This window comes from Rissa tridactyla, chromosome 1, assembly GCF_028500815.1.
Source record: "Rissa tridactyla isolate bRisTri1 chromosome 1, bRisTri1.patW.cur.20221130, whole genome shotgun sequence".
NCBI lineage: Eukaryota > Metazoa > Chordata > Aves > Charadriiformes > Laridae > Rissa > Rissa tridactyla.
In genome coordinates this window covers 25,196,769-25,210,075 of record NC_071466.1, presented here as the reverse complement: position 1 = coordinate 25,210,075, position 13,307 = coordinate 25,196,769, and the positions used below count along the sequence as shown (strand labels likewise).

General features: G+C 44.3%; 2 protein-coding genes across 5 annotated transcripts; one reads left to right on the top strand and one right to left on the bottom strand.

Moving 5' to 3' along the window:
• Window positions 1-816: 816 nt before the first annotated feature.
• MTIF3 (mitochondrial translational initiation factor 3) lies at window positions 817-6,190 on the top strand. Of its 3 annotated transcripts, XM_054219187.1 has the most exons (5): window positions 834-909; window positions 1,204-1,353; window positions 2,892-3,355; window positions 4,459-4,604; window positions 5,897-6,190. In XM_054219187.1, exons 3-5 carry the CDS (start codon window positions 2,893-2,895, stop codon window positions 6,104-6,106), a joined length of 819 nt encoding a protein of 272 aa, XP_054075162.1. In that variant the 5' UTR covers window positions 834-909; window positions 1,204-1,353; window position 2,892; the 3' UTR covers window positions 6,107-6,190. The 3 variants fall into 3 exon arrangements, with proteins under 3 accessions (XP_054075172.1, XP_054075162.1, XP_054075154.1); XM_054219197.1 differs by lacking the exon at window positions 1,204-1,353 and having other exon boundaries at window positions 817-909; XM_054219179.1 differs by lacking the exon at window positions 834-909 and having other exon boundaries at window positions 951-1,353.
• On the bottom strand, window positions 6,091-11,865 carry GTF3A (general transcription factor IIIA). Of its 2 annotated transcripts, none has more exons than XM_054219156.1 (9): window positions 11,680-11,865; window positions 10,612-10,712; window positions 9,962-10,058; window positions 9,682-9,770; window positions 8,640-8,713; window positions 7,434-7,517; window positions 6,797-7,026; window positions 6,651-6,710; window positions 6,091-6,391 (listed from the first exon to the last, which is right to left on the bottom strand). In XM_054219156.1, exons 1-9 carry the CDS (start codon window positions 11,830-11,832, stop codon window positions 6,230-6,232), a joined length of 1,050 nt encoding a protein of 349 aa, XP_054075131.1. In that variant the 5' UTR covers window positions 11,833-11,865; the 3' UTR covers window positions 6,091-6,229. The 2 variants fall into 2 exon arrangements, with proteins under 2 accessions (XP_054075131.1, XP_054075138.1); XM_054219163.1 differs by having other exon boundaries at window positions 6,651-6,707.
• Between the last annotated feature and the right edge of the window lie 1,442 nt (window positions 11,866-13,307).

The following is a 13,307-nucleotide window of genomic DNA, read 5'->3' as shown; positions in this document are numbered from 1 at the left end:
CCCCAGTGCAGCACAGGCACACGGAGAACCCACAAAAAGACACAACTGTGCGGTGGCACACCCAGGAAAACAACATAACCAAGCAATTGCACACGCAGAACCGGGCAGACACACCACACGCGTGTGTGAACACAGCAAGAGGAACAGGCAGATACAGACAAGTGCGTGCATCCATAGAGAGACTGAAATTCTCTACATACACACAAACTGCCATATGCAAAAATACAGCTGTATATGCATTTTTATTATATTGAATATACTTATTTTATATATATATTATATATATATAAAAATAGATTTATTATATGTATATTTGAGGAGCAGCTGAGGGAGCTGGGGTTGTTCAGCCTGGAGAAAAGGAGGCTGAAGGGAGACCTTATCGCTCTCTGCAACTACCTGAAGGGAGGGTGTGGAGAGGTGGGGGTTGGTCTCTTCTCCCAGGTGACAGGCGATAGAACGAGAGGAAACGGCCTGATGTTGTGCCAGAGGAGGTTTAAGATGGGTATTAGGAAAAATTTCTTCACTGAAAGGGTTATGAAGCATTGGAACAGGCTGCCCAGGGAAGCGGTTGAGGCACCATCCCCGGGGGTATTTAAAAGACGGGCAGAAATGGTGCTGAGGGACCCGGTTTAGTGGTGGACTTGGCAGTGGCTGATGGTTGGACACACACGGGGACACACACACAGACGACACACGTACACGCAGACACACGGGGACACACACGGGGACACGCCTACACAGAGACACACAGGCACCGAGAGGGGCCGGCCCAACCGCAGCCCCGGCGCTCCCCGACGGGGCGGGGGAAGGGGGCGGAGGAGGAAGCGGAAGAGGAGGAGGAGGAAGCGGAAGGGCAAGACGCGGCCCCGGCCGGTCTGCTGCAGCGGCCCGGCCCGGCCCGGCCGGCAGGTAAGAGCCGCCCGGGGCGGGGGAGGCCGCTGCGGGCCGGGCCGGGCCGGGCCGGGGGAGGCCCGTCGGGCCGCGGGGACCCGGGGCCCACCGACACCCCGCCCGAGGCCGGGTCACAGACCCGGTCACGCGTGGGTGTCCCCTGCCCGCCCACTGAAACCCCCAGCGGGGTGGGCGGTCCTTCTAATACACGGTGTGTGATGGCGGAGCCGCACGGAGCGAAATGCTCTTACGTGCCCTGTCAAAGGAAGAAAAATCCTTCCTCAGAAAGGGTCGTTTTCTTTCTCTTGTCAGACAGCTAAGGCAGGATTTCGGAAAATTTAAACAAGGAATGAAGGAGAATGAAGGTCAAACCATGTATTTAGCCGATGAGACTTACAATTCTTTAAAATAAGCTGTTATTTTCATTGCTGTGATACTGTTAGAGGCCAGTAGCTGACAAAGGTAAGCCAGGTTCGTGTGAATGACAGAGAAATTAAACTATAATATTTTATAATGCTCCTATGCTGATCCCGCACCTCCTCACCCGGTTTGTGTCAGCTTTGTCCCTGCTGCTAAAATCTGCAGTCTGTGCCAGACTCCAAAACATCCCCATTTTCAGACTAAGTTTATTCACAGGCGGGTTATTTTGCTTGTTCCAGGGCCAATGCTGATTAGAATTAGAAATAGTTCCTTATCCCGCCAATTGCTTGCACCTTCTCCGTGTATAAGTAGGCACATGGATACATGTTTACACAATGACATACATATATATATATGTGTATGTATATGTGTATATATAGAGAGTGGAGTCACATTCCTTCCTAGGCAGAAGAAGTCATACTTGCCAACTCCTCTGTTGTGACACATTTTTGGTTTCCTGTATTGCCTTTGGCTTTTCCTGTACTTCCTGGAAATACTCAGCTCGCTATAAACAGGAATGTGCCACCCCAATGTTAATGTTTGTGAAAAACTGGCACAGTCAGTCAATACTATAAATATCTGATAAAATAGGTTTAAAATTAAGGTGCTGTTTTCACTTTGAAGCATGACTGAATCTGTGGAACTTGAGCTTAAAAGACAGTGAAGACCCTTTTATTTTATTTTATTTTTTTTAAGGTTACTGAAATAATATTAGTGCTTAATCCATATAAGTCCAAGTAGCCAGCTGGATTACTTCCACAAAATGACATTTGGAAAACTGAGAAAAATACAGAATTTGGGGTCGGTGCTATGAGAAGCAAGTTGCATGCTAGCTATGGAAGCGTTTTCAGCCCTGGGATAAACCACATTTTCAAGTACAGTAACGGTCACTTTGTCACGTTTTAATGCCAACGTGAAGATTTTGTCTGGCAGTCTTACCCTGTATGGCCCAGGCATTGAAATTCCCAAACCTTACAAAACACAGAAGAGTCAGACTGTAGATGTTGGTATGGCTACTGACGGACATCGCACAAACCACCACTTCATTCGCTGTGTGATTAGGGTGGTTCTGAATTAATGTGGCTTCAATGAAACACTTTCCAAAGAGTATCAGAACCAGGAGGAAAGTCCTAGTGTTAGATACTTCCTGAAAAAAATCTGGACTGAAAATATTAAGTGTGACATGCCTGTTTATTTGACAACAAATTCTCCCTCTTAAACATTGGCTCCTCTCTATACACAAAAAAAGCTGTGGAAGAGTTAGATACTCTTGCAAGCAGAAATGAACGAGAAGTTTTGGATTCTTTGAAAGAGCTCAGGCTCAAATTTTAAAATACTGAAGAAACATCAGTTCTTCATGAATTTTGTTCCTCTGTCAGATTTTCTCTCTGGGTTAAAGCCCTCTGTCACTGTGAAAATACCGTAGATTGTTCAGTCTGTATAGTAACACCAGGCATCTTTTTGAAAGAGTAGTTTTAAGGACTAGGGTTTACCGAACTAGAGTCAAATCTTTCTAATATAACTAGAAGAATCTGACTGAATGGGGGTAACTTGTTTTTTCTTCTTCACTGCTTCCTCAGAATGACTACCTTTTGTGTGATGAAACTTCTATGTCAAGCAACCAGAAATGAGAATAGATACACAAAAAGGTTCTTTGGTACTCTTCTGACACAAACATCACAAAAAAGGGTCTTTTCTCCATTCTGGATGGTGGTACCTGACCCTAGAAAGTCATCTGTGTTTGGACTTACTCAGCCATTTTGTACAGCTGAAAAATCTCACAGGGAACCGAAAACGACAGCAGCATTTGGAAGTGTTGGGCGAAGAATTCCCTATCGGATTTTGCACGTGATCAACCAGGATGGAGAGAGCTTAGGAAATATGCACCGAGCAGAGGCACTCAAACTTATGGATCAGCATGACCTGAAACTAGTTCTCCTCCGTGAGAACGCAGAGCCTCCTGTATACAGACTAATGACGGGGCAGCAGATTCATGAAGAACAGCTTAGACGTGCAGAGAAAAAAAAAGCAAGTCCGAAAACAGGTATGTACATTATTGGCACTACAATGCTGAGCACTGTCAAAAATGCTGCATTAAAAGGCGTTTTGGCAGATGAAATCCTCTTACTCGCATTTGTGTAAATCCAAAGCAACGTCGCTGCAGTCTGCGCTATTAAGGATCTGCAGTGGTGAAAATAAAATTTTGGATTACTGTAGTCTTCCACAGAGAAGCCTTCTATTGCCTTCTTAGGATGTAATATTTTGGCATCTGCTGTCTTTTCCAAACTGACCACCAGATACACCAACATAATTTTGTCACTAGTCACGAACCATTCTCTTCCTAGCTTGCTGCTAGGAAGACAAAGTCTGGTGCCATTTCTTGCACATTTCTTTTTCAATATCAAATGATTTTCAGTCTTTTTTCTTAAGTCAGCCTGCTCCAGCAGTTTAACAAACTGAGTTTGGCAAAGAGGTTTTAGAAAAAGCACCTGACCTTGTATCGTCTTTTCTTCTCCTCAGGCTAACAAAGTATCGGTGCTTTGGGTAGAGTTCTAATTTTAGAGGAGACCACTATTGTGGTAGTGAGTTTTTCTGTTCAAGAAACTAAAGATTATGCAGATGGTAACTACTTTAGAGAGTCATTAAGAAGGAAGAGACCATAAATTGTTCAAATATATCACAAGGCATCATCCTTCCAGTTGAATATTGCACTTCACCATTTAAGAAAAGAGGCTCAAGCTAAAGAACTATCTAACTTCCAGGTTTTAACATGTAGGAATTTGCAAATCTTTAATTCCGATGCATACCTGTTTATCTCTGTTAGACCTGCATTGTGTGTAGTATGAACAAAATTGTAATTAAAATAAAAATACTTTCAAGACTCCCGACCCTGAAGAGACTTCCCTGTGTGCCTCCAACATGTGCTCACTCTCCCAATTACAGTGGGGAGTGTGAGATACCAAGGAGCCACCTTCTAAGGTGAGAGTGGTGCACGCTGAGACGACGAGATTGGGATGTTCTGTGTATGAGAAAGCAGCATGGGGGAAAAGAGATAAGCAGAAAAAGCACCATGTTGCATCTAAGAGAGCAACTAATACATGTTTGTCAGCTGTTGAGCCAACACAGTTTTAGTTCTGTTTTAAACAGGGATGGTTCAGAAGGAGTTATCCTTTTCTTCAGCTATTGCCAAGAATGACCTAGAAACCAAGACTAAACAGATAGCGCAGTGGATTGAAAAGAAATACCATGTTAAAGTTACCATCCGGCAAGCTAAAGATAGCAATACGGACATGGTAAGTGGACTCCTGAAAGCTAGACCAATCAATTTCATGAAATGGGTGTACTTGTATTAATTTCCGCTATTCAATACTGCCACGCTTTTTTTGGTGTATCATGTACTGCTAAAATAAGTGAAGGTCTAGGTCCCGTGAAAGTAACGGTTGCCCCACCTTCTAGAAATATGGTCCCATAGAGACAACTCAAATACTGTGCTTTCCTAAGAATGCAATTATAATACCGTCATTGACAGCAGAGTCTAAGCAGTTCCTACTCCTTTGCAGCACCAGCTTATTAAACTGGGCTAGTGAAATTTTCCTGTCCATGCCTTAAGCCAGCTCCCTCACTGAAAAGTTTAACAGTATGGTTAAAAAAAGAAAAAATCTGCTGTATTTTAGCTAGATTATTTCAATAACCTAACTGTTCTCCTGTAGCTCCATTTGTGCAACTGTGGATAAGGTTAGTCTTTCACTGCTGTGTGGAAAATTACTGGAATGATGTTCCAAGACTGGCAAGATCTATAAATGTTTATAAAATCTATAAAGATGTGAGGGAGCTGGTGGCAGTTTACTATCAAAATTGCCTTGAGACTTGTCTTCATTGTCATTTGCACAAATATCTTTTTTGTAAAGATTCCATGTAAGATGATTTTTTCTTTTAATGTGTGTAGTGAATTAGATTTCCTTAATTATTCTCTCTAATAAATTTCTGGAAAAAAATTGTGATATCACTTTTTATAGGAAGTTGCATTCACAGGGAAAGGACAGCAAGAGGAAGAACTGGATAGGGGAGGGAGCAGAACATTTCATGACACAGTCCAGATTTAGGCTGTCCTTAAGTTTAGAAGTTTAATTATAAGCTTAAGAGTTCAGCTTGTTATATGAACACACTGTATCATTCAGTTCAATACTACTACATCCTACGAACATGAGAACAATACTGCCCCTTAAGAGGAAAAGCCCCATACTAATATGCCCAAATCTCGTGGAAGAGGAGGGTGGGGAGGAGTCAGATGCAGTCATAATCACTGTTGTGGACACTTTTAAACAGTAAAACAGGATGAGTCGGGAAATCAACCTAAGTGTTAGGAAATGGCTTAATCCCTCTGGTGACTTTCCTAAACCTGCTTATGAGTAAAGAACAGACAGTTAGGAAAGGACAAGCTGAACTGCTCAAACCAGGACTAGCAACTAGCTTGTTTCAGCTAATAGCTAAAGCACAAGCAGGAGATAGTGTCATTACAGAACAGCCTGAAATATTTTTTACCTGTGTTTGTGCATTTAGTCCCTATTTTTCTCCTCCTTTTCAGTTTGTGCTTTTCGATCAGATTTTGGAGACTGTCTCTGAGAAAGCCACTTATCTTTCCAAGCCGAAAGTTACTAGAGAAGGAGTGAGTACCTGTATTTTGAGACACATGTCTGACAAGGAGTTGAAAGCACAGAAGATGGAAAAGCAGAAAAACAGTACAGTAAAGAAAGATGAAAATGAAGATCTGAAGTCAAGTGAGTTGCATCAGTGACTTTATGAAGAGGTGTAAACAACATTAATTTCTTATTTAAAAAAAATAATACTATAAATTTAATAAAGTTATTGTTGAACTTTGCACTGGTCATTCCATGAAGAAAGTTGTCTCAGTTATCCTTTACTGCAGAGTCAGAATTTCAACAGTTGGTATTTCGTTTTCCATGGTCTTATCCATTGTCTTGCTTTCTGTCACAACCACATCCTCTCCTGGCTGCGTTTTAGGAGGAATGTAGCCGCTCAGACGAGAGGCTAAGCTCCTCTTAGGACGAGAACGCTTTGCCTGGCAGAAATAAATCCAGAATTAGCAGCTTAACATATCTATGGAGCAAAGACTACTAAGGTGGCGCAGGGGAGAAGAAACCAATGAATAGGCCAGCACTGCATTATTTAAATGAGCTTCAGAAATTAAGCATCTCCCAAATTAAGTAGATAGACGGACTGTTTTCCTGGTTGAAGTTACATTCTAAACGACGTAATGTTTACCCTCCTCTGAAGTCACAAGGTATGGTTAAGACGACATTTTCAAGAGCGTAACTTACTTTTGAGTTCAGTTTTCTCTTTTCAGGATCATGAACAACCGCGTGCCTTGCTAGGCTCTGCTACAGTTACAAAGAGAAAAAAAAAAAAAAAGGTTTATCATTTAAGATTGTGTGATTCAGATTAGAACAGTGTAAAAAATACATACCTTCATTGCAAACACTCTTCCACAGCCTGGATAATCACAAGAGAACGGTTTTTTCTCCTCATGAAAAGAGAGGATATGGCTTTGAAGGTTAAATACTGTTGTGTAAGTTCTCCCACATCCTTCTCTTGGGCATCGGCAGACATCCCTCTCCACTGCATGTATTTTTTGGTGCTGCTTGAGGTAATCTTTCCGTTTAAAAGTTTTGTAACACTCACTGCAAACTATTGGCTCTGAATGGGAGAGAGACAGACAGGGTATAAATTAACAGCTTCTTACAGGAGCTCAGAATCAAACCCTAGTAGTGCTCTAGAACAATGCTAAAATCCACATGAAATGCAAGTAACTTAAAGACTGGAAGAGAATAACACAGTATGAACTGTCCAGATCCCAAGAGTTATATTGTACAATTTCTCGTTAACTGGATCACAGAGCAAATTTAGTATACTGAGCAGCATTTTCATCAAAGGTCTAGCCAGTCACAACCATTTAACCAATAAAGTGCTAGTAAACAAGTTTGTCTAGACACAACAACAAGTTGATGAAATGAGCTCAGCAAGGACTCCTCTTCAAATGAGCAGTTTGTTTCCTATTTGTTATCAAAAGTTAAGTTCTATTTACTAAAGCATTTGGAGTTTACCTGTATGACTTTCTTTATTATGTTTCAGAAGTTCTGTCCAAGTTTTTCCAGTAAATGAGCAGTTTTCTTTCTTGCATGTATAGCCTGTTGGACAGGACAGATGTTTACAGTCACTAAGATTCTGGCAAACACAGTCCAGTTTTATAAGGGGGAACTCCACTATTATAATTTTAAAATTAAAGGCCAGTATTCCTCCTCTCCTCCCATACTGCACAGTAATGGGACAAGAGACAACAGAAACTAATTAGAACATGAGAAAATCCTAACAGGTTTAACGAAGAAACCCTGTATCACTGACACAAGCTGTCCATAGAGCTGTGGAATCTCTGCCCCTGGAAACAGTCAAAACGTGACTGGACACAGCCCTCAGCAACCTGGTCTCATTGACCCTGCCTCGAGCAGGGAGTTGGATCAGATGACCCCCAGAGGTCCTTTCCAACCAAATGACTTTAGGAAACTATGTGTCCTTGCTTCAGTAAAGCTACTTCCTCACCAGCCATACACTTTCACTCACACAGATGAAAATAACTGCAATAGTACCATTCCATCAAGCAGACAGATGTTTTTTAAACGAACCACAGAAAGTCAACACTCTTTAAACAACTATGAACAAGCCCCCATCTTAAGAAAGGAATGCATTACAAATCGCAGCTTTCTGGATACTCTCCCTAGCCTCTTGAATTTGTTGTTTTTTTTTCTAGCACTGGAAAGCTGAAAGAACAGATAGGAGTGTAGCAAGATTAGCTAAAACATACCTGACCACCTTCTGACGATTTCACTTAAATACCTTTCGCATAGGTACATTAATAACTTTAAAAATGCAGGCTTATACGGTTTTGCCAAGGCTTCATAGGAAATCTGTGGCAGAACTGGCAATTGATCCTAACCTCTGGAGGTCTAGACTAGTGCCTTAACCATTAGCCCATCTCCAGAAAAAGGATTATTGGCAAGGAAGCACATCAGGAGAATAAACCACAGCAGGAATCCTGACCTCTGCCACAAGTACATTGTAACTGAACCCTGCAATGCCTTGCAATTGTATCCTATTTGGCTATTCAAAACAGGTGTTCTTGTTCTTTTCTGTCTGGATCACTAGGCCCAGAACACTTTCATGTCTGTCATACATCCCTGCATACTCTCTGTACTGGAAGAAGTCCTTTTTCCTTTGCTAAAACATAACTGAAGCAAGAAGAAAAACTGTATTACCTTCATGTGTCTTCTCGTGCCGCTTTAGTCGACTTGGAGTAGAAAAGTACTTTCCACATCCTTCACTATTACATCTAGGTATAAAATACGCTGGTTTGATTTCTTTCACTGCGTCTGCATATTTTTTATTCTTTATGTCAAGAACAACTAAAGCGGACAAAATAACCCAAGTTTCCACTTGCCTAGAGATCTGTTCTGTCCCTCCCCCGCCTTGTAAAAGTAAATTCCGTAGTATGTTTTTAATAGAGGACTCTGATCCCCTGGAGAGTTAAAACTACAGTATGATTTCTATGTATACAGCAAGTTAAGCTTTGGCTAAAGAGTCAAGCCTCCTATCATCCCTACACAGTAGGCTCTTAAAACATAAGAGAGAGAGAAAAAGCGGAGGGTTTAAGTGGCTTGTAGAGATCTAGCCATCAGAGCAGTAGCAGAGCACTAGCAGTATTTTTGCGCCTGTCACCCAGCCATACTAGTGCACTTCACTTAAGTGCAACACTCCTGTAAAGCGTGTTCCACCTGTAAGAAATGCAAGGCTGAACTTCGCTTTCATCAGATCTATACTAATGTGTCCTGTAAATAACGGAGTTGCAATGCACAGCTTCTCAGATTGGTATCCAAGCCTCTCACCTTTTTTAAGCTACTACTCACTTCAGTATTAGCCAAGTATCTGCTTTTTACTGGAAAACAGAAGTAGCTGCATTTTTCATTACTGTGCAAGCTCTTATGCTTGTATTTCAGACTCTATGAACTCAAACTGTTTTGGGGTTTTGGTTTTGGGTTTTTTTTTATTATTCCTGTGAACCTGTAGTTAATCCTAAGAAAATGGCTGGAATGCTGAAGTTACAGAGCACCAAGACTGTTGCTCAAAACAGACTACTAGGCAAAGGACCAATATGAGAAATGTACTTGAAGCTGTGACTGCAAATTCATGCCATTTTTTTTTAAATGCTATATCAATTAAAAGGTTGAGAAAAGGCACCTGTTTTCATCAAGGGTGTTTAAATTGAATTGTTAAAGTTCATTATTAAAATTATCCACCTACTTGAAGGGAGGTTCATTGGTGTGGTGACACTGATGAACTTTAAGTTGCTGATGTTTCCTGAAAGACTTGTTACAGCCTTCAAAGTCGCACTATTTAGGAAATTGAGTAATCATTAGAGGCCAAAAAATGACAGCCCAGTCCACATGTGTTTGCTGAAATCCCAGTCGCAGTATTTGAACTCATACAAGTACCGCGTAATAACAAGTTGAAATACTTCACTAGATACACAAAAAGGAGCTTGTTTAGCCTCCACTTTACAATATCAAAGGTAATTACTCACCACATATTGCTTTTGCTGATTTTGATGCTTGCGCTCAATGTGCTTCTTTAAGTTTGATTTTGTTCCAAATTTCTGATTGCATCCGTCAGCTGTGCACCTGAAAATGAACTGCATTTTTTATTATCACTCTCAGTGATTTGGTTCCTAGGCAGATACAGAAATCATTGGATAAGACAAATACATGAAGAATAACCAAAACTCACTACCCAAACATAAAAATTTGCTTTAAAGACATGAAAAGCCAGAGGCTGTTACAATCAAAAGCCACAGGAAAACTTATCAGAAGAGATTCTTAATAAAACATGTAAGAATTCCTAGCTCCTAATCCATGACATGCAGCTATTAATGACTTAGTAACAGGAGATAACTGCCCTTCCTTCTTTTAATTCTGTATTCTAGGGAGAGATCTACCCATTTCTTTAAGCATCTATTATGGATCACTGCCAGATAGGGGGTTTTAGGCTAAGGAGATTCCCCACGTCTCACCCTGTGTGCACTGTGATGAGTGTTGTGAGTACTGTTGTGGCAGTACTCATGATACCAAAGCTAGGCAGGCATGCTCTGTACCAGCCACATACCAGTTTTAATTCCACTTCGTTTCCATAAAGACATGCATAATCCATTTTAAGAAATAAAAAACTTGGCCTTACTCAAAGGGCTTTTCCCCAGTGTGCGTAAGAAGGTGTCGAGCACGGTGGAAATCTCTGGTGAAACCTTTACCGCAGCCTTCATAATCGCAAACATATGGCCTCTGAAAGAGCGGGAGGGAGTTGTTCAGAGATGACACCCCGCACCTCTGGGTGCTTGGCTGTTTCCAAGAGGCTGCCTTCAGCAGGCTGCACCGGTGACAGTATTTCAGAATATTATGGTTTGAGGAACCCACAAAAATTTATTGTCATCTGATGACCCCTCCCCACCCAGGAAGGGGAATCAGGGAAAAAAAAAACAAACAAGGAAACCTGAGGGTTGAAGTATAAACAGGTTCAACAGAATAAGTCTAAGCAGTTAACATTAGTAATACTAAAGAACCAATATTGATACTGATACCAATACAACATATACAAGGATTATCCTTGGCCCATTCTATCAGCAGGAAGCTGTGCGCTCCCAGCAGTGGCCACCAAATGTTGGGGAAGGGAAGGGCTCAGGAGTCTGGCACTGGGGCAAGAAGTTCTCAGGATCGCAACCATCAAGGGAGAGAGAGAATTTTGCTGCAAATTTTCTAATTTATATTTAATGTGACGTTCATGGTATGAAATAACTCTGTTGCCCAGCTTGGGTCAAGTGCCCGGGTCTTGCTCCCCCTCATCCCTGCATCTGGTGAGCTCGAAAACACCGAGACCTTGAAATCCGCATATCATAGCTGGCTATAAAGTAAATATATTCACAAATTAAGACACTAGAGTCTTCTAAAATTACAGTTTTCCCAAGCATTAGAAGAGAAATGACTGAAAAGCAAAACTACCGAAAGATAAATCAGCCCCGTGTCGCTCAAACCAGGGCACAGCCACGACCCACGCAGCTCCCCCACGCTGTCCCGGGTACCCCGGGGGGTGAAGCGGGCTCCCCGACCCCCTGGGGATCAAGCCGCGCAGGCCGCCCGCCGGGCCCCTCACCTCAGGCGCCCCTCACCGCCGGTGGGGCGGCCCGAGCGGGAAACCCCCGTCGCTCCCTCAGGCCCGGCCCGGCCCGGCCCGGCTCGGCTCGGCTCGGCTCACCTCGCCCGTGTGCCGGCAGAGGTGGGCGTCCAGCCGCCAGGCCTTGTTGAAGGTGGCGTCGCAATCGGGGAAGGAGCAGATGAACGGGCGGGCAGCGAGCACAACCCCACCGCCGCCCTGCTGCCCGCTCCCCGCCGCCGGCTCCCCGGCCATGCCGGAAAGCACGTGACCGCCGCCGCGCGCGGCGGGTAGCCCCGCCCGCCTCCTCCCCTCCGCGTGCGGGCGCATGCGCGGTGCGGCGGGGCCATGCCGGGGGTGGTGGGTCTGCACGGCCCGCTGTCAGCTCGGGGGCTGCGGCAGGGCCCGAGGGCTTGATCCCGAGAGCAGCCTGGGTCCGCCGTCCCGTCTCCGTTACCTCATGCGCCAGGCACAGCCCCCCTGTTGGTACCCCGTGTGGAGCCACCTCACACGGCTGAGGAGATCCGGCCATGAGCAGAGAAACATGGAGTTGCCTAGGTCAGAAGGGACCTTTAAGATCGAGTCGAACCGTTAAATCACGGAATCACGGAATCACGGAATCTTCAGAGTTGGAAGGGACCTCTAGAGATCATCTAGTCCAACTCCCCTGCTAGAGCAGGGTTGCCTAAAGCACATCCCTCAGGGCTGCATCCAGGCGGGTCTTGAAAATCTCCAGAGAAGGGGACTCCACAATCTCCCTGGGCAGCCTGTTCCAGGGCTCTGTCACCCTCACTGTAAAGAAGTTTTTCCGTGTATTTGAACGGAACTTCCTATGTTCTAGCTTGTGCCCAAATGTAACGCTGACAAAAACCAGTACTGAACCATGTCCCTCAGCACCACATCTACCTGTCTTTTTAAAACCCCCAGGGATGGCGACTCAACCACTTCCCTGGGCAGCCTGTTCCAATGCTTGACAACCCTTTCGGTGAAGAAATTTTTCCTAATATCCATCCTAAACCTTCCCTGGTGCAACCTGAGGCTGTTTCCTCTTGCCTTACCACCAGTTACCTGGGAGAAGAGACCGACCCCCACCTCTCTACAGCCTCCTTTCAGGTAGTTGTAGAGAGCGATAAGGTCTCCCCTCAGCCTCCTTTTCTCCAGGAAAAACGACCGCAGCTCTCACCCGCTCCTCCTAAGACTTGTTCTCCAGACCCCTCACCAGCTCCATTGCCCTTCTCTGGACCCGCTCCAGCACCTCAATGTTTTTCTTGTGGTGAGGGGCCCAAAACTGGACACAGTACTGGAGGTGGGGCCTCACCAGTGCTGAGTATAGGGGGATGATCACTTCCCTACTCCTAGTGGCCACACTATTCCTGATACAGGCCAGGATGCTGTTGGCCTTCTTGGCCACCTGAACACTCTGCTGCCTCATATTCAGCCAGCTGTCCACCAACGCCCCCAGGTCCTTTTCCACCAGGCAGCTCTCCAGCCACTCTTCCCCAAGCCTGTAGCGCTGCATGGGGTTGTTGTGACCCAAGTGCAGGACCCGGCACTTGGCCTTGTTGAACCTCATCCAGTTGGCCTCGGCCCATCCATCCATCCAGCCTGTCCAGGTCCCTCTGCAGACCCTTTCTACCCTCAAGCAGGTCGACATTCCCACCCAACTCGGTGTCATCTGCAAACTTACTGAGGGTGCACTCGATCCCCTCATCCAGATCATTGATCATTGC

Excerpts from the sequence above, each read along its gene's own strand:
- GTF3A (XM_054219156.1), bottom strand. The coding sequence starts at position 11,832 with ATGGCCGGGGAGCCGGCGGCGGGGAGCGGGCAGCAGGGCGGCGGTGGG. Across the intron at positions 7,518-8,639 it reads GCACGAGAAGACACATGAAG|GCTATACATGCAAGAAAGAA; the intron begins GTAATACAGTTT and ends CCTGTCCAACAG. Across the intron at positions 6,392-6,650 it reads AGAGAAAACTGAACTCAAAA|GCAAAGCGTTCTCGTCCTAA; the intron begins GTAAGTTACGCT and ends TATTTCTGCCAG.
- MTIF3 (XM_054219197.1), top strand. The coding sequence starts at position 2,893 with ATGACTACCTTTTGTGTGATGAAACTTCTATGTCAAGCAACCAGAAAT. Across the intron at positions 3,356-4,458 it reads AAAAGCAAGTCCGAAAACAG|GGATGGTTCAGAAGGAGTTA; the intron begins GTATGTACATTA and ends TGTTTTAAACAG. Across the intron at positions 4,605-5,896 it reads AAGATAGCAATACGGACATG|TTTGTGCTTTTCGATCAGAT; the intron begins GTAAGTGGACTC and ends CCTCCTTTTCAG.